We start from the raw sequence: 20,919 nt of genomic DNA on the forward strand, positions 1-20,919 counted from the left end.
CCGCGAAACACAACACCTCCTCGTCCCCGACAGAGTACCACTGTTAACCCCAGGCAGAGTCCCTCCTTTTGCTCTAAGGTTCACAGTTGCTCCTGATAAGCTAGCATGGCATCTTTTCACCCCGAAATTACTTGTAGACTACTTGTTTTTATCTGTGAGAATATTTTTCTGCACATTCCGGTAAATGATTGGGCATTCCCCAAAAAAGTAGGAAGTTCTAAAACTTGAAAATGAAATAAAACCTAATAAAAATATTACAATTTCTCCCCTAAATAATACTTCATATTTCTCTAATTAAAAATAAAAAATAACTATAAGAGACTCAACACTGAAATTTTTTTTGCTGTGGTTATAATGTGTGAGTAGATAAACTATTAGAACATAATGAGCAGTATCAATTCTACAACTTAAGAAAGGTTGTTTTTATGTTTTAGAGTGTATATGATGTGGGGTATGGGTAAGTGCACATGCCACAGCACACACATGAAGATCAAAAAATGCTCCATCTTTCCACGGGCTCTGGGAATCAAACTCAAATCACCAGTTTGCACAGTGAGTGCCATTACCCACTGTGCTGTCTCACTAGCAGAGAGGGCTTTTCTATGCCAAGGTGGGGGTGGGAAGATAAATAGCTATGAATGTTGAGTATTTTAAAACCTAGTAGATTTTTGCTATTTGGACATGTTTGTTTGTTTTGGTTTTTTGAGATAGGGTTTCTCTGTGTAGTTTTGGAGCCTGTCCTGGATCTGGCTCTGTAGACCAGGCTGGCCTCGAACTCACAGAGATCTGCCTGGCTCTGCCTCCTGAGTGCTGGGATTAAAGGCGTGCGCCACCGCCACCCGGCATTATTTGCACATGTTTATACAGAAGTCATTTATTTTGTTGAAACAAGTAATATCCCTGAAATGTCCACATCTTCAGTTTTGTGAAATGTATATGTTCTGTGGTAAAGAGCTATGTCTGTAAAATGTTTCTTGTTTGTCGGATACATTTGTGTTTTAGTGCTGATGAGATTCCCATATCTGGTAGCCCAGCAGGAGTGACTTCAGAGAAATAGAAGTAAGCACTGTGTTCAGTCTCTCGTGGGTTCATTTCAAGGTAGCATGAAAAATGAGAACTTCACAGGGAGCTGCAGCACAGGCTAGGAAGGCACTCTCCTGTGCAGTGGTGAGCATGATGTACCTGCCCAGCCTTGCTGGAGGGAGAGGAGCTCACAGCAGAAAGATAACCATCTCTGTTTCTTCTGATTCATCACTGACCTGAACTCCATTTGAACCTGGTTAGACAAAAAACAAGCAGAATTCCTGGCCTAAACTATAAAATATAATTAAGCCCTTTTGAAACGATGTGTAAAAGAACATTGCTGTACCCCCACTTATAACCACTACTACCACCACAACCAATAAAGTTAAATCAAGCACTGCCTGTAATGGATTAAAATAATAAATGTTCCTGGATTTCAGTGTTTGAAGTGCTTAAAGAAAACAGGCTTCCAACAGCAGAGTAGCTGAATGGAGGAAAGACATTTATTAATGACGAGTTCAAGGATGTGGCCTGCTTAAGATCATTGCTTTCTATTTACTGTGTGTTACACATCTCTTGTGTTTTTACACAGCCCACATGTGTCTGCACACAATAATGGAATTCTTTTTTCAGCAAAAGAATTGTTAATTGTATAAATATGGTTCTCTCAGGGAACTTTCATAAGATGATGCTCTTCTCTGATAGGAAACCCATTGCCATTGTTATAATGTCTTGTGTAAATCCACCTTCATACCTTGTCTCTAACAGCATTAGCCTATCTTCCAATCAAAGTTAGTCACCAGATTTCAAACTTAATCCATTTTTTTGGGGGGTGGGCCAGGCTACTTTTGGCCTCAAGTGATATATTTTCACCATAGTCCATAATAGTGACATGTGCCTGTCCTGTAGGATGCCAGGGTGTGGTGAAACAGTGCTTTCTGTTTCAATTTCTCTAGATTTGGTTGCATCTGAATAAAAACAACAACCGTACAAACCACACATAATCACATTCAAACAGTGTGTTTTGGAGAGAAGAAAGGAGGCCTTTAAAACAACAAAATTGCAGGGAGTTGCCATGAATGTCATTGCACAAAAGGTTACTGTGGAAAAAGTTCCTAGTCCTAGCAGCTCAATACTAGAGAGAGAGCTTTTCCTAGCCGTCCTTCTTTGTATCCTAACATAGCACCTGTTAGTTTAGTGTTCTGTGAAATGGGTGTATGTTAAGAGTCACAGCCTGAGAATATAGGAAGCTGCAAGCAACCCTCCACCCATGCAGTTGGTTGAATGTGCGACAATATTAAGATCTGCCGATGGCCACACCAAATTGTCCTATTGTCCACATAAGCCATAAGAGATTACTGGCAAAACAAGGCTGGCAGGAATGAATGAATAAAAATATATTTGAGATACTGTTATACCCTGGCTGGCCCCTAGACCTGTTGGCCACGTTGGCATTCCATACTGAGGCCGTGCAAGAGAGCAGCGCCAGAGCAGCATTTATTCATAGTGCTGTCACACCTCCAGAGTGAAGTGTCTCTGTAAAGAAGTGGGGTGTTTAAATCAGAATGGCAGACTCGGTGCTCTAGCCTACTACTCACTGGCTAGCTGCTGTCTTCCTATGGAAGGCAAGACTACCATGGGAGTCTGGGTGCTTGGCATGAACTAAATGCCTTCTTTCTTTTTAATCTTCTTTCCCTCTCTCAATAAAACTACATCACTTGAATGCTGAAGTCATCTATCATTAATTGTTTGAGCTAAAAAAAATTTTCTAAAGTCATACTTGTCTTATCAGAAACCCCTTTGTCCTTTCCTCCCACAACCTTATGAACCAAACATATTGCATTTAATACTAACTAGATAGGTAATGATACCAATTTGATAGAATAGTAACTACAAATAAAAACCTTAGTAGGTCTCCACAGCCCCTGTTTTGGATTCCTGACTTGTAGGTTATTTGAAATAGTAAAAAAATGTCAAAGAATGCTGGGATGAAGCCCAGCGAGGTAGTCTTCTGCTTCATTTGAATTAATCCTGAAAAGGTAAAGAGATTTGCCCAAGGACATTCTGAGGGAGAATGGACTTTCATGGCCTCTGGTTTGTCCCAGACTTCTGATCAGACTTTATTATGTAGACCAAAACCAGTTTCTAAGCCACTGCAGCACATTACTTAGCAAGTCATTTTGCTTTCAGAATTAAGTTTATATGCTGGAGTCCGGCTCTGGAGGAGGGCAGGGTCTGAAGATGGATGGATGCAAGAGCGACAATGGAGGAATCAGACATGGGACACTTCTTAGTTTCATTTTAGGAGAGATGGACAGAGAGGAAGCATGCAGGAGTTATCCCCAGTGGGACAGGTCCCAGCAGAGGATGTAAGGTGTCAGCAGGGAAGGAAGTGAGCCACGCCATGTTGGTCGGGAGAATCTTGCAGCCAGACTGACTAGCAGCCAGAGTATTTGTTTATTTATACAAAATTTAGTAAGCAGGGATACATTCATGATGTTCCAAAACATAGATCATATCATTTTTGGTTTTGGACATGTGTTTCACTTCCTTTTGCTCACCTTTTAGTCATCATTAATAAACTATGACAGAACAGAATTATCATTTCCAATCACTTTCCCTCAAGTTTTGACATCATTAATAAACAGAGTTATTATTCTTACTCATTAACCCCATAACCCAATTTTTGAGAACCTAGAGGCATATGATAGCCTGTTCTCAGGCTGGTTGCTCTGGTTGCTTCAAGGACACTAGACCAAAACAAAAATCTTCATCCACCCTGGGCATTTTGCCATTTCCCAAGCAGTGTATTATTAACTCTTAGTAGTCAGAGTGCCCAGGAAAAATCCTCAGGCCAAAGCTGCTGCAGTTATTATTCAAATTCTGGCATAACACAGTCAATGTTCACAGTTACATCCTTATAGAATTGGTCTGTAGTCTAATCCTGCATTCTGCTGTTCCTGGTCATATGACATTCAGTGGCTCCACGCTAGCTGACTTCTGAGAGAGGGAGGCCCTGACACCTCATGCTTTCATCACCTTTCCACCCCACACTGTGCTCACCAGTGTGTCTCCGTGCAGGGCAGAGCTGTGTGCCACGTGACTGTCTGAGTGGACAGTGGGAAGAGCCTTGTAATCCGAACTGCGGACAGTTCCTCGAGCCCACCGGATCTTGTTGACCTTTTTGAGTTTACTTGGTTTTAAATATCTTGTTCTGGTGTAAATCAGGGACAGGTGTTTCTAGAATGTCTCATAGCCTCATGAAGAGACCTCTGGCTTCTTCTTTATGTGTCACAACCTCCAAGGCATAAGGAAGACCTTCAAGTAGACAAGAATATCTCTCTAAAAGCGGGTGTTGGGGGATAGTATGTTCAGGACTTTTCTGGGGAAGCTTAGAAGCAGCATTCCTGGAAGAAGGCATAATTGATTCATAAGGAATTTTCCATCAATCCAATATCCCCAAACTGTACAAATATTTAAAGTCCCTCAAGTATGCAAGAGGTGGAGATGATAACCAAAGGTGATATGGCAGCCATCATGCAGCTCAGCTTTGCTGGATCTTTGTCAAGTAGCTATGCTGGCTTTATGACTTCTGCCATTCCATTCAGATATGGCTGTGCCATTTATACCCAATCTTTGTCTATGTCGCTGACTGCAGAAATGACTTCAGCAAGCACGATGGCACATACCTATAAATCTAGCACTCGGAGGGTCTGAATTCACAGACAGTGTGGGCTACAATGAGACCTTGGCCAACCAAGCAAAAAGAAAAACAAATAAAAAAACAACCAAAAAAAACCAGCCCAGCAGAACTTTCTTCATGGAAATTATGTACTGTGTTCATCTCAGAAACTTTACAGATATCTTTTACCATTCTTCCTCTCTAAGAAGGCTGTCATTTAGTCATGTGGTCAACCTGCTTTCATAAAGTAGGTCCATAGGATCAAATCAAATTTTATTTTTCTAGTAAATTCATACAGTGTTAAGAAAAAGAGCATGATGGCAGACTGGAAGGGAAGAAAGAGCTATGACTTTTTAGTATTTTCATTTTTGTTTTCCAAGATCCAAGAGTTTTTTAAACAAATATACCTTCCCAAGACAAGGACCAAGTATGAGCAGCCAGTGTACAAGACGTTTCTTCTTTCATGAGAAATTATTCTTTTATATGGAAAGGAGAAAAGAAAAGCTTATTTTTCTGATTTCTTGAATTCAAAAGACCAGGCTTGGGTTAAAGTGGGAGTCTTGACTTTTAGTCTCTGACAAGCACTGGGTAAGAGGTCTTGGGGACTCTAAGTTCTCCCTACAGGAAATGAAAAGGTGCCTTGGAGACAGCCCAAGCTGAGCTCCCAGCTCCTGTTCTTTTGTTCTGGGCACTGGTACTCTATTCACTGAACAATGGGTACAGCTCCATGTTTTATTACATTACTGTGTTCTGTCTTTTCATTTATGATAGTCATAAGCATAATATGTTTACATAGGCTTATTGCAAAATTTAATATAAGTAGGATTCAATCAATTTGCACATTCTGTTTGAGGGTGGATATCAAGGTGTTTTTGTTTCTGTTTTTTATGGTTAAAACATGCAAATGCTGTATCTTATGTGCTTCACAATAATTGCTTGAAAGAATATGAAGTGGAAAGAGTTAGTCTTTGGTAGTTTAGTCATATTTTTGTGAATTATATTTAAAATATTTTTCTTCCTTTCTTTTTGAGGCATCCTGATATTTCACTGTTTTACAAATTTGCTCCTGCATGTTGTAACATATCCTTGCTGATTTTTAATAGCCCAAGATTACTTCCAGCTGGATTAAAAAACCAAACCCACCTACCTGGCTCTGCTTTGCTAGCACGCACGTGCTGCCATTGAGCATCCTTGCAAACTCAGTCTGCAGGGGCTCAGTTTAGGTTGCACTTGGCGCAGACGGCATGTGGAAAGGAGGAACATTATGTGGGGTCTAGTACATCCTGATGCTGACAGGCTGGCAATGTTTTTAAATAGTTTTCTAAACAAATGGTTTACATTTATTCATCTTCTAAAGGAGTATTTTAAAGGTCATAAGACTATTTGTTCCTTGAATGTAGTTTTTATATTCACTTGAAAAGTATGTCAATATGCAAACAAAAGCAAGATGCCATTTATCTCATCCTTTACTTCTGACATTATTCCTCAATGTTGTTACACCTCATTTACTCTAATTAAATGTCAGCCATTGGTTTTCAAAAACAATTTTAAAATATAAACAGATTTTTGAAAGAGGTAGTTCAATTGGAAACAAAAGCATTTCTTTAAAGTAGGGAGACAGAAGTTACACAGGGTGACGATCACATGGTCACTGAAGGCAACATTAGATCTTAGAACAGTAACGCAGTTATTAGAGGACAATCCAGTGGGGTTCCACAAATGTCTGTGATTATACCACTGCAGTGCACTTGCTGTTGAGATTATACCCTGGGTTTGTAGAGTTCAGATGAAGAACGTAACTGCTGAAAGACTAAATTTCAGAATTTGTTTGTTTTTGTTTGTGTTTTTTGTTTGTTTGTTTTGGTCTTTTGAGACAGGGTTTGGTTTGTGTAGCTTTGGAGACTTTCCTGAAACTCGCTCTATAGACCAGATTGGCCTCGAACTCAGAGTGATCCACCTGGCTCTGTCTCCCAAGTGCAGGGATTAAAGACATGCACTATCACTGCTCACTATGAAGTTGTAAAAATGACTTGATCAGTGAGGTGTGGTGGCTTATACCTTTAGTCACAGCATTTAGGAGGCAGAAGTGAGTGGATTTCTGTGAGTTTAAGGCCAGCCTGGTCTACTTAGTCTCTGGCTAGCCAAGTACTATGTAGTAAGACTCTGTCTCAGAAATTAAATAAACAAAAATTCTTGATCTCTAATTGAAGTAAATTTAATATTAACTATTTTGAAGGTTGTGATAACTTCATATCTTTCAGTTGAGAAATAATTTAAATCTATTTTTAAATAAAATATTTCTTCTAACATTAGAAAATTTAGAGAACAAAATATACACAAAATGTAAAAGATAGGATTTCAAATGCCTTTGTACTTCCCAGCCAGCAGACATGTATACATGTCCTATTTGTTGTCAACACAGAAAGAACTCTTTGGAGTGACTCAGCCATCTCCATTGTGTGTCATTTCCATTGTGGACATGGTGTCCAGCAGTGCAGAAGTCCACTAAGCAGAACAACATGTGCTTTAACTTACCTTCTCTTGCCATTTGTCCAGAGTTTAAATGTTCTGGGATCCAATTTACAAAACTCTGAGAATTCGCTGTGAGTGGTGGATCTGTGACAGCCCAAGAAAGCCATGTAGTGTGTTTCTTAATGACAGAAGACGAGGTTAAGGAGGCTGCCACAAAGACCATCTCCTTAGACTGGAAGAAAGGGGAAAGGTAATGAATAACCGTGTCACAAGTCCCAGAGATTATGTTCTTGTTTTTGTCAAAATTACAAAGTTGGTGACAAAGTTATGAAGTTGATCTACTTTCTCTTGTGACTATGAAATTCATCGTTACTCTTTGTTAATAAAAAATTGCCATAGTCTTCAGTCCCTTTTACCAAGATTAAAACCATTTGAACTAATGTTTTCTTATCACCATGCTGTAGCTTTCTAAAACTATGGCAGATATACTGTTAAAAACTTACAAGAAGATGTTTGTGGATGAACCTGTCTGTGGTGTCCTAGGTAACAAAGACCCTTACTGGAGCATAGTCGTAGTGGGTTGATGTGTTCTAAGTGCGGATGAACCTGTCTGTGGTGTCCTAGGTAACAAAGTCCCTTACTGGAGCATAGTCGTAGTGGGTTGATGTGTTCTAAGTGTGGCAGCCAGGGAGACCCGTGGGAATGAACTGAGTTAGTCTTCTAGTCTTGAAAGTGGGACATCCCTAACCTCCTGTTAACTGTTATGACAAGAGCAACCAAGAAGGGGGTACAAGGACCAAGCGGATGTTTCTATCTGCTGGCTGTGTGTTTTCCTGATGCATTTCGCCATGCCCCTTTCTAGGCTGTAGTAACACGAGCATGGTAGTTTCTTCATCCTTTTATTCAACCACATATTTGTATTTTCTTGGATATCACTCAAGTGTTTATTGTTATCCTCCTGGAGTTCAATGAAATGTTTCTTCATTTTGTTTTTAACTCCAGTGAATTCTTTGATAAAGTTCATCATTGCTTTAAATTCTGTGTCCTGATATTCATCTAGGAACTTAGTCAGACGGTAGTAGGTTTGATGGGAGACATGCTACATTGTCCATTCATGTTGTCTTTGCTAATTGACCTGGACATGTGGTTGTGCATCTGATGTGATAATCTAGCTTTCATTTGATTGGGCCAGTGCAGGAGTTTCATATACTGAATTAGGCTGGGTGAAGCTGGTGGATGAGTTGTTTAACAGACCAATGCAAAGATGACTCAAACATGGGTCTGGAGCTAGGCCTGTGGGTGCAGAGATGGTAGTGGACAAATGGAAGGATGGGCATGGGAAAGAGGTTCTCCCAAGTCAAAGGTGACTCTTGAACAAAGTAGATTTGAAGGCCACTAATCTGGACGTAGACCTGTGGGTGAGGAGATGCCCACAGGCAGCAGTGGGGTGGATGGGGAGGACAAGAGAGGAAAGAAACAACTTACCAAGCAAAGGCAGCTAGGAGCTAGGCCTGTGAACTCAGTGGTGGGTGAGAAGGATGTCCCCCATGCTGGGCAAAGGTGGCTCGCAAACAAAAGTCTGTTTGAGGGCTGAGGGTCTGGTGCTAGGTCTGTGGATGGTGGAGAGGTGGAGACCATGGTAATTCTCAATACCATTAAATGTTTAAGTAAGCCAGTGATCAGTGTTAGTAAGGCTAAGATACAAGCAAGTGCAAACTGTAGATGATTAGGAAAATCAGAAGTGAGGGTGAGGTTTTGAGGAAGATTAAAGAGACCAGAAAGAAGACAGATGAATAACAAAATTTTTTATTAACTTTATATACCAACCACAGATTCCCCCTCTCTTTCCTCCTCCTGCCCCTCCAGCCTTCCCCTAACCCAACCCCCCCCCATTCCCTCCTCCAACAAGGTATGGCCTACTGTGGGGAGTCAGCAGAGCCTGGTCCATTCAGAAGAGGCAGGTCCAAGCCCCTCCCCCTGCATCAAGACTGTACAAGGTGTCCCCCCATAGGTAGCAGTCTCCCAAAAGCCAGCTCATGCACCAGAGATGGATCCTGATCCCATTACCAGGGGCCCCTTAAGCAGATCAAGCTACGTAACTGTCTCGTCTATGCAGAGGGCCTAGTCCAGTCCCATGGAGGCTCCACAGTTTTGGTCTAAAGTTTGTGAGTTCCCACTAGTTTGGTTTGGTTGTCTCTGAAGGTTTCCCCATCATGATCTTGATGCCCTTGCTCATAGAATCCCTTTTCTTTCTCTCTTCAACTGGACTCCTGGAGCTTGGCCTAGTGCTTGGCTGTGGATCTCTGAATCTGCTTCCATCAGTTACTGGATGAAGGCTTTGTGATGTCAGGGTATTCACCAATCTGATTACTGGAGTAAGCCAGTTCAGGCACCTTCTCCACTATTGCTAGTAGTCTAAGCTGGGGTCATCTTTGTGGATTCCTGGGAACTTCCCTAGCACCCAGTTTCTCCCTATCCCCATGATGTCTTCCTCTATCATGGCATCTCTTTTATTGCTCTCCCACTCAGTCCTTGCTCCAGCTCGATACTCTTAATTACAATAAAAGAATTGATAGGACATAAAGTGTTTGTTTTTTTACATACCAAGAGTAATGGAGTTTATAGCTATGAAGAGCAAGTGTTCCTGCCCTGCAGCAGTTCATGTGCTCAGAAGTCCCTACATAAATGTTGTTGGTTAACTTTAACCCCTTAGTACTTACTGAGATCTCAGAGCCTGAGAAACGGGTGTGAAAGAAAATTCTAAATGACTTCCTTTATCTTGGTATACTGAGTGGATGGTAGGTAACCAGTGAATGTCATTTCAATAGTAAATGTCCAAAGTCCTCATAAATAGATAGCACAGGAGTGCCACTGTCTGACAGCTTAGACTTGGCTATGTGGACACTGTCAAAACAAGAAGTTAGCACTAAGGCCATTAAAACAAAGTCAAGTTCACTAAAATAGGAGACTGTGTGTGTATGTGAGTGTGTATAGCAGACCTTTCAAAATCCAGTTGGCTAGAAGATATGTATCAGATACTGGGGGGATGGATCTGTCTTTAAAATGCTTGCTATAAGAGCTTAAGGACCCAGGCAAGATCTCCAGCACTCACATTAAAAAGTTGGTATGATGATAATTTGTAATCCCAGTGCTTGGGAAGTAGAGACCAGGGAATTCCTAGTAGCTGGCCAGCTTATCCTAATTGGAGAACTCCAGGTCCCATTAAGAGACAGTCTCAAAAATCAAGTTGGTTGGACATCTTGAGGAACAACACCCAAATTTAACCTCTGACCTCCACATGCATGTGCACACATGAACACACACACACACACACACACACACACACACATACTCACACACACACTCACACACACACACATGCACGTGAACACAAAGAAGTAGAAAGGGGCCCAGGCAGGTTAGCACTGAAGGAGGCAGCAGTCTACCTGGGATACAGAGATCTTGCAACTGAGACAGGAATCGTGCAACTGTTGCTAAATAGTCCAATGACAGCAGAATTTGGTGACTGAAACTTGATACATTTTATAGATTCTAAAACTTCAGAGAAGGAAGGTAAAAATAAAGATGGGGAAATGACTAGAAACCAACCAGTGATATTTAACTAGAGCCAGAAATACCAGTATTAGTTCATGGTTTTAATACATTTACTGATGGGTACATACAGAAATAGGTATAAATGTGTATATACATGGGTTAGTATGTATTCACTTCTTATGGCTTTATCTACAGCAAGTGTGTGGTTGTTTGAATGAAAATGACCCCCATAGACTTATAAGGAGTGGCACTGTTGGGAGGTGTGGCCTTGTTAGAGGAGGTGCGTCACTTGTAGTAGACTTCCAGGTTTCAAATGCTCAGGCCAGGCCCAGTGTTGCTCTGTCTTCCTACTGCCTGTCAATCCAGATGTAGAACTCTCAGCTCCTTCTCCAGCACCATGTCTGCCTGTGTGCCATCATGTTTCCCACCATGACCTCTGAAACTGTAAACCAGCCCCATTTAAATGCTTTCCTTATGGCCGGGTGGTGGCGCACGCCTTTAATCCCAGCATTCGGGAGGCGGAGGCATTCCTGCCATTCAGAATTGGGCTTAAGCTACGATTCTTCTACGAGCATGAGGCTAGAAAGTAAAGATGTTTATCCCCAAAGGAGAGTTCAGAAAGACCAACTTAAAGGTTTAGTTCCCAGGGACCAAAGTTGGTTCATCTTAAGCAGTAAATAAAAATAATAATTGAGCCAGGCATGGTGGTGCACGCTTTTAATCCCAGCACTTGGGAGGCAGAGGCAGATGAACCTCTGTGAGTTCAAGGCCAGCTTCTACAGAGAGTATTTCAGGGTAGCCAAGGCTACACAGAGAAACTCTGTCTCATAAAAACAAATAATAATACTACTGAATTTTGATTTGTAGAGTAGGATTCCATACTAACACTAATACAAAGACAACTTGTAAAGCAGGGCACTGGAAAGCCACTATTATCACACAGCATAACAATCATCATTATGAATGCCATTAGTGAATAGTAACAGTGTGTGGAAGTTAAATGAAAAGATATCTACTTAGTCTCCAGGAATCTTCCCCCAAGGGTAACTCTACTGTGAGTGGAAAATCTAACAGACAAAGCTCTCAGGGTTACTGTACATAGCATTGAAATAGAAAGATCACATGTCCTGTGGGAAATGCCCAGCCTCATTCTGCTCATGGGAAAACAAGATAAAGTGAAATTGACAGATGTGCCATGGAATAGTTGAGATTCAGAATCTCAGAGTCACATAAGCCAAGAAAGCTGGAAGGTTGGTTACACAGATTAGGAAAAGTCTTGACACTTAAACTCAGTGGCATTCCAGCTTGGGTTGTTGGCCAGGAGAAGGACATCATGGCGTAGGAAGAGAATTTTAAATAAGATCTAGCGAGTTGTGGTGGTGCACACACACCTTTAATCCCAGGACTACGGAGGTGGAAGAAGACTGATCTCTGTGAGTTGAAAGCCAGTTTGATCTACAAAGCAAGTTTCCAGGTCAGCCAGAGACATTGTAAGACCCTGACTTGGGGGAAAAAAAGGAAACAAATAACATGGCTGTGAGAATGATGTATTGGAACTCCATATTTTTGAAGCTAAAATATTTCAAAGTTCTTGGTTTTTTGTTTGTTTGCTGAAGACCTAGAGGAAGTAGCTTCCAAGGTTTTCCATTCATCTTCTCTTACAGTGATGTAAGATGAGGAAGGTCAAAGATTTGGGCACTTTTCTTTCCTGCCTGGCAAGTCAGAAACTTGGAGGGCAGATCCTAAACTGGGTCCATTCTGTGGGACAGGTCAGTGACAAGAGCTGACGTGACAGCCTCATCAGCACTTAGACCATACAGCCTTTTTTCCATGATGACCTCTGTACTATGTCACATGTTGACACAGTTGTCAGGAGATACAGTGACTTCATTGATAAAGACGCCTTGTAATTTGGGGGTAAATTGGAGCTTCTCTCTAGGTTTTTACTTTGTTTTTTTGTTTGTTTGTTTGTTTATTCGTTTGTTTGTTTTTTAGCGTGTAAGTGAAATGTAGCTTCAAATTAAGATAATCAGCTGGGCATGGCAGTGAATGCCTTTACTCCCAGCACTCCAGAGGCTGAGGCAGACAGACTTCTATATGTCTGAGACTAACCTGTTCTAATTAGCAAAGCCTTGTCTTAAAAAATCAAAAATCCTAAACGTAATTGTGAAAAAGGAGAAGTTTCAGTGGTACATGTTTGATAAAAAAAGACTTAAGAAACTCATTTCTCACCACGGTAACTTTTAAACAAGCCATAGCCCTAACTCTTGTGGCTCTGATGTCTTCTGTGGACGACTTAGAGTTGTGTCTCTTATTTCCACAGTAAGTACATACAACATACGGAATTTTCAATTCTCCACAGAACTGAGAAGTCAGCACGGGTCCTGCACTTTAAAATGTGCACACACCTTGGGCTGAAGGTGTTTCTTAACCTTTCATCTTTTTGCAGGATCAAATAGCGCTAGGAAAGGAAGCCCTGCGCATTACAAATGTGGCCTGGTGAAATTCAATATTCACAGTGACAATTCAGAGTATGAGTTTCTTGGGAGGAAGAGGAACATACCACCTTAACTGCATCTAAGTGTCTTAAAGTCTGCTGTAGGCTTATGACTTCAAGTTCAAAAGGAAACCTATGTTTTAAAGTGTATTCCTTTTCTGGGTATATTTACTCTGAACTGTAACATATAGTTTTTCTCATAAATCTAACCTGCCACTATCTGTTTTAAGGCTTTGTAAACTTTAAGTGGTTATGAGGTGTGAAGTTTGGATTAAGCTAAAGTTTTTAGAAAGCACATGCTATGTATTTTGATTGTTTTGAATTTTAACATGGGCCAACCTAAAACTTGAGTGTTTAGCGGAGTAATATACTGTACTCTGTTGCTGTCAGAAATCACAGAAAATTGCACTTTCCCATCATGTTAGTAATGGACTAATGAAGCAGCTGTTCTTATTCTTAATGGACTTGTTTGAAAACTTGAAAGTTTAATGAAAATATCTCCACTCATAAAACCTAAACTGTGCACACATGGAAAAAGTCATAATGTTCTGGCAAATATCGCTTTGTTAGGAATGTGAATGTCTACCTGCTTCAGAATTCTGTAATAATGGCCTGAAACTGCTGGGAAGCCAGCTGGCAAAGACGCTGGCAAAGGAAGAATCCCCATTGATTAAAATGTGCCCAGTTCTCTTCCTAACCTTTTGTTTTCTTGGTCAAGGAGTAATTAAACTATACAGCCTTTCTGTTTCTCTCCTTCAGGCCCAAGTCTTGGATCATCAGTCCTCCTCAGCATAAGTGATTTTCTCCTTAAAACAAGCCTCAAAGAAAGAAGTCGAATTCTGATGGGACCATTCTCCGCTACTGTCAATCTGGAAGCTAAATGGTGTAAACACAGTGGCAATCCAGGCGCACAACAGTCCATACCCAAAATAGCCATGGATTTAAGAGGTGGTCTGCTACAGGTCTGTAGGGATCTGCTGTATTTTCCCCATAAGTTTTTAACTAGCCTGTTGTTTTGTTTTGAAGTGCCTCACTAAAATTTAAATTTTTGTATGACAAGGAAGTGTATAGTATGGTGGTGCCCATTTTAACAGCATTATTGAAGAATGAGTCATGTATCATCTGATTTACCTGTTTCAACAGTATAATTCAGTGGGGTGGGTTTTTGTTGTTATTTGTATATTCAGGATTTTATGCTCATTATCATCATGGTCAGCCTTAGAACATCTTCTCATTCATCAGTTGAGAGAGTTTGGGTATCTTTCCACTTTGGACTATTTCCGAATAATGCTTCTGTGAACGTCTGTAGACAAGTTTCCATGGACATACATTTTTGTTTCTCTTGGTTGTATGATTGAGAGTGGAAATGTCTGGTGAAACTTTTCAGTAGGTGGAGTTTCTAATTATAGAGCAGTCGGCTGGGTCAGATCCAGTGTCACCGAGACACTCAGCTGTGTCATAGCTGTCCTTCCTTAGGTATATGATGCTCGATTAAAACTTGATGTTTCACCCCAACCTCTCATTCATGTGCCTATTGCTAGATATGGAATGCGTGAGATTCTCTATCCTATTTTATGACTATTTTATAACTTCCTTATGCAATTTCATGTCCCTCAAGATTGTTAGAGATCAAAAACGTTGTGAGATTCACAATGATAGAAAATTGAAGTGACAAGTTTATTAGTAAAGGGACCATATTAAATATGAATTTCTTAAAATAATCAAAAACTTGTAATTTTTCAACTTCTCACGCTTTCTACTGACATGAGCCACATTTTAGGGGATTACAAAGAAATTACTTGTGACTTTGCAGAGGCTTTTATTTCTGTCACTAACCTTTTAAATGTGCACTGCTTCACGGTGAGTTTCGACTGTGCTACCTTTTCTCAGGCAGGAAAGTACACATTAAGAACAGTACTGAGAGACAAATGAGGTTTATCCTCGCTGCATCCTAGCCACTTGCCATTAATCACTGTGCCCCGCAGTCATACAACTGTTATGGAGCTCTGTGTCCTTGGGCTCCAAGACTCCTCACACTGTACACTGGATTGTCAGAGTTGGGGTGTAGGTAGACAGTCTGACTGAGCACAGACTCAGAACCTTGTAAGTTCAAGTCCATTGGTCAGCTCCTTTCTCTCTTGTTAGAAAGCAGCCTTGATCAGGGTTATTTGATCTCATGACAAATGGAAGAAGCTATTCCACAAGGCTTTTTTATCATTTTATTAATATTTGGCCTAGAGAATCTATGTGTCCTAATCTTGGACTTTAAGAAATGTTCTTTTTCCACTGTTAAATGAATTCACAAATAATGCTTCGCACCAATGGAATATCATCATTAATCTAAAGTTTAAAGTTTACTGTTATTCACACTATCTGAATTATGACTTTCTTGCTGTTATGTATTTATTCAAATATTAGAATTTCAAGCAACAAATTATTATGTCTTGGAAATTATAGTTTATTATCAGTAATCATACTGAACATGATTAGAGTCTCACATTAATTCAAATATGATTTGTACCTAATTATCCTAAAGATAATGTTTAAAGACTGTAAATATTTCATACCCTTTGAAGGTCTTCTGGGGTCAGGAACATTTGAATTGCCTGGCCCTTCTGCATGAATTATTCAGTGGGTATCTTAAGGAGGAGGGAAAGTTCCAAGTGCCGGTTCCTGAATCAGTACCCCAAATGCCATCTCCCATGGATAAGATGCCAGCTTTTAAAAGTGAACAGAGTTCAGATGACCTGCGGACAGGCATCTTTCAGTACATACAGGATGCTGGTAAGTACAAACAGTGTCAGCATAAGAGTACATATGTCCAGGTGCACTTGAAATGAGTTTACTGAGTAGCACTGTGGAGCCCTAGAATGTACATCCATCCACACTTAGAGTATGAAAGTCATCTATACCAGTCATTTCCTCTTTTAAAGTTGACTTTTCCCATCTCAAATCTTTAAACTCATCAGTTTCTTTCTCTATGTGATTGTCTTTTATTCTCTTTCTGAGAAATCAACATGTTCCTTTTATAAAACATGCAATTTTGTTTTTGTCTGGCAGAACCTTTGAAACTCCCTGGTACCCATGAAGTCTTGTTTTATAGTGAAACAGAAGAGAGCCCAGGGATGATGTTATGGAGGTATCCAGAACCTCGAGTGCTCACCCTTGTGCGAATAACTCCTGTGCCTTTCAACACCACAGAGGACCCAGATATCAGCACAGCAGACCTGGGTGATGTGCTGCAGGTGTGTAGTGGCTGGTTTTTCTTTCTAAAATAAAAGCAGTATGAGGAAATGCTGACCATTCAGTAAGGGGAAAAAAAATATTTAGAGCATACTTACTACATAAGTACATTCACTTGAGTACTGTATTATGCATACATGTATAAAAAGGAGAGCTCTTTTGATGTCTCTGGACCACCCAGCTAGAGTAATGCAGATCTGGACGGTTCCAGGTGCCCAGGTAGCATGTAGGAAGCTCGCCAGTTCTCAGAAGCCAGAGTCAATATCAGGTTCTGTAATGTTTTCTAACTTAAAAAAAAAAACGTAAGGAGCCAAAGTGTAGGCAGAGTTCAGAATCGGAGATGCTGGCCTAGGCGACAAGATAAGGCTGTGGTTTCTGTAAGCTGAAGAGAGCTTGCTCTAAAGTTCACAATATGGGTTCTGTATCTAGAGTAGTGTGGAATTCCCAGTAAGGATAAAGGAACAGGACATGACAGGTGGGAGAGATGCCCTGATGCCATCTCCTGAGATCCTGGAGCTGTCCTCTTATTCTGCCAACGCGCAGCAGAATTGAACTTGGGCCTGGAATGGTCTTATAGATAGGAACAACTCTTAGGTTGCAGTCTTAGAATCATACAAATTGTCTTGTTTCCTTGGAGAAGTTGAGAACAGAAAGTATGTAGCATTGGTCACAGGTTTGGATCAACTGAGATGTTCTCCTTGGCACCTAAAGTGCCAGGCCCAGAGTTGCTCCTGTGGGTCAGGAGGCAGCTGACCCACTCTCATGTGCTGGGAGCTCAGTCTATCGAAAAACGTCTCTGGTTGTCGAGGGGTAGAAGAGTCTCCCTACTTGGTCTTCCAAAGGGGCCTTCCTGTTGTCACTGCCATTATTGTGAGGTCTCGAGGTCTGTGCTGGAGGCTCAGGTTTGATGTTGATGGCTGATCCTGAGTGGGAGGAAAGTGTGAAGAGGGTGCCCTTGGTCAATGTGGTACAGTGCACACTTACATACTGTGTGCTGTGACATCTCTTCCCCTGTCCCTCTGTGTACTGACTTGGTCTCCTTAGGCAAACTTTGTTCTCCTAAAGTTTCAATTTCCTGACCAAAAGTAACAGTTGATGTTACTTTCAAAGTAATTATGGGCTATTACAGTAACTGGGACGTTACAGTTAATATGCTTAAATGAATACTTTACATATAGTGAGGTCCTAAATATTAATTCTTCTTCTCTACTCACTTCACACAAACACCTGCAGATAATTATGAGACTTCTCCATGTTATCTCAGCCTCCAATCTCCCATCCAACCTAGCCTTTTAGAATCCTATAGGAACAGATGGATCGTATGACTCCCTGAGGGAAATCTTCAGTGACTCTGTCACCCTGCTATGCCTGCTATGATAGCCTGGCAGGCCATGGACATGGGATATGCTTTAGTTAAACTAACCTATTCAATATTCCCCAAACCAGCTTTAACTATCCATTTTTCTTTTGTTTATTAGTTTGGTTTCTATTGTTATGATAAACTCCATGATCAAAACAACTTGGGGCAGAACAGATTTATTTCAGTTTGCAATTCTGGGTCACAGACTACCATGGGAGAAATCGGAATAGAAACTCAAGCAGGAACTGAAGCAGAAACCACAGAGGAGCACTGCTTTCTGCTTGGTCTCCTGGTTCATGGTCAGCCAGCTTCCTTACACAACTTGGACCTCCCTGACTACAGCTGTACTTCCCACGGTGGGCTGGAACTTCCTACATCACTTAGCCATTAAGAAAATGCCCCAGAGACATACTCACAGGCAATCTCATCTATGTAATATCTCAACTGAGGTTCTCTCTTCCCTCTTGACTCTAATTTGTGGTGATGATGATGATGATGATGATGATAGGAACTAAATAAGCCAGCACCCTGTCAATTTCTGCTTTCCTGAAAACTGAAGTCCTGTCTACTCTTGGAATAGCTACTGTTCTATCTGTCCCTTGAAAGGTTCTCAGACAGCATGTCCAAATGTGCTTTCATCCTCCTGGAGTCGTGGCATGTTGATCCACCACTTTGATGCTGCTTTTCACTTTGCCCCATTCCTCTACACTTTCTTTCCTTCTAGATTAAGTATCTCAAGAAAAGGATCGTATAACTTATTACTCTATTCCTTATATTAAATAGGGCTGTTCAAAAAATTGTTTGTGGTAAATACATGGATGCCTGGGTTCCTGCTTCCTGCTATGCAGAAGTATTGCATGGTTTAGCACACTGGTGATAAAGCATGCACACTGATTTTTAACTTGAGCTGTGTCTTGATGTAGCATGCTGTTCTTCAGTGGTGTCATCTGTCGTGAACACATTACATAACACAGGCTCTTGTGAGCTGATTAAATATTCTGCCAAGATCATTTTCCCTAACAGAGACTGGTTCCTGATTACCAGGATAAGTCAATCTGTTGGCCTTAGTCTAACATAGAATTGAGTTTGGTTGGGTTTTTCCTTCAGGACCTTAAGTTCACTAAAAACTTAAGCTTCTGACTCTCAATTTATAGGCTGGCATCCCATCATTTCTTCATGACCAGTTGGGTTTAGAAACAAGTTATTCATATTTCCTTAGTAAAATTATTTTGAAATTTTAATGGAACATATAGGAACATGCCTATTTATCTAAATAGGTTCTAAATGAAAACTCTGAATTTAATGTTTATAGAAACAATGAGTTTATTTTGTGTCCATTTATAATTTTATCACATAAATTTTAAGGTTATAATATTAATGTCAACAAACTTGGGGTCTGTTAAGTAAACTAAAATGATGATGTATATGGTATAATAAGAACTGGGGTTAAAGGAACATCACCAACCTGAAAGGTGTGTTGTTTTAAATGGAGTTAAGTGGAAGAACTTCCTGCAATTACGATTTTATGTGGCAGTTTTCAGGTTTCCTTTTCTCTCGCCTCACTGCATCTTTTAAGGATTCCAATGTGGAAAGTCTACTTTCTGAACTTGGCAATGGATTTTTTTTTTTTTTTTTTTTTGAGATGGAGTCTCACTGTACAGCCTTGGCTAACCTGAAACTTGCTGTATATAGAGACCGGATTGTACAGCCTTGACTAACCTGGAACTTGCTATATATAAGACTGGGCTTGAACTCACAGAGATTGCCTGTCTCTGCCTCCCAAATTCTAGGCTTAAAGGCATCTTCCACCATACCTGGATGAATATTTTAATCTTTATATAGATCCATTATGTTACTTTTTAATGGGAGAGGATAATAATTTAGCTTGACTGATTATTGTATGCAGCATATTAATGAGAAAACAAGAGTACAGTACTGGTGGAACAAAATCAAAATTAGGAAATGCCTCTTTAAAGTATTTTAAAGTTTATTTTTGTTATTTTTAGTTATATGTATGTGTTTATCTTTGCGTGTGGGTATATACACTTGAGTGCTGGTGCCTGTGGAGGCCAGAAGCATCAAACCCCTTGGAGCTAAACAGACAAGTGTAATCTACCTGATGTGGGTGCCTTGAGTTGAACTCGGGTCCTCTGGAAGAACAGTGGGTACTCCTAACCACTGAGCTGTATCTCCAGCCCCTTGAAAATGCCTTTAACCAGGAAAGTGCTTTGACATCTTTTAATGACAAATTTATTCCTCCCATTTAATTTTGCCCTTGAAATCTTCAGAGTTTGGTACATAATTCTTCTATGAAAAAAAAACAACAACCATGTTTGTAATTTCTTAAAGGTTTGTGCACAGGGGTGGGGTGGGGCAGGAGGAAAAGGCAAGGTTGATGTTTCGTTTGTTTATCATGAGGGAGAAAGAGAATCCTCTGCTGAAGAAGTCAGTGTGCTTGTGCCCAGTTCTCTTTTGTTTATCCAGTTTAAAAGTCAGGACAATTGGTTTTTCTTTTTCTGAAAACCCATTTTTAATTATGTATATCTTTATAGGGAATGAGCACATGTGAGTGCAGGTATCTAAGGAGGACAGAAGAGGGTGCCAGATCCCCTGAATCTGGAGTTAACAGGCACTTGTGAACCATCAAAAGAACCCAGGTCCTCTGGAAGAGCAGCAAGTGCTCTTAACTGCTGAGCCATCTCTCCAGCCTCAGAAAAATTAGTTTGTAAAAATCAAAGTGAAGCCCCATTGAATGAATAACAAAGTAATTTCTTACGAAATGGGCATCGTCTCCATTTTATAGTTGGGTAAACTGAGACCTAGAGCAATTAATGAACTGTTCCTGAATCACGGAATTTATAAGTAAGGGAGTCATAATTTCACACCCATCCGTCTGATCACAAAGCCTGTGTTCTACATAAAAATCTGGGAAAAGAATATTCTGGATGGTTTACCTGAGTGACAGTGAGCCCTACCCTATTGGGAAATGTGGGGAAAAAGAAAGGAAAATTATCCTTTTCCTTTATCATAAAATAATTATCCAATAATATGCCTAAGTAGCTTTAAATCAGTAAAGTAAATGCAAGA

At 40.4% G+C, this 20,919-nt stretch overlaps 1 protein-coding gene across 4 annotated transcripts in view; it reads left to right on the forward strand.

The window, feature by feature from the left end:
- Vps13b (vacuolar protein sorting 13 homolog B) overlaps positions 1 to 20,919 on the forward strand; it is a 553,125-nt gene that overhangs the window by 400,626 nt on the left and 131,580 nt on the right. For all 4 annotated transcript variants that reach the window (XM_036207944.1, XM_036207941.1, XM_036207943.1 and 1 more), the window contains exons 37-39: positions 13,989 to 14,191; positions 15,806 to 16,013; positions 16,290 to 16,474. In XM_036207944.1, the coding sequence (XP_036063837.1) occupies positions 13,989 to 14,191; positions 15,806 to 16,013; positions 16,290 to 16,474 (596 nt within the window). The remainder of the gene's footprint in view (positions 1 to 13,988; positions 14,192 to 15,805; positions 16,014 to 16,289; positions 16,475 to 20,919) is intronic.

The sequence above is a fragment of the Onychomys torridus genome, chromosome 16 (assembly GCF_903995425.1).
Source record: "Onychomys torridus chromosome 16, mOncTor1.1, whole genome shotgun sequence".
In the NCBI taxonomy this organism is placed as follows: domain Eukaryota; kingdom Metazoa; phylum Chordata; class Mammalia; order Rodentia; family Cricetidae; genus Onychomys; species Onychomys torridus.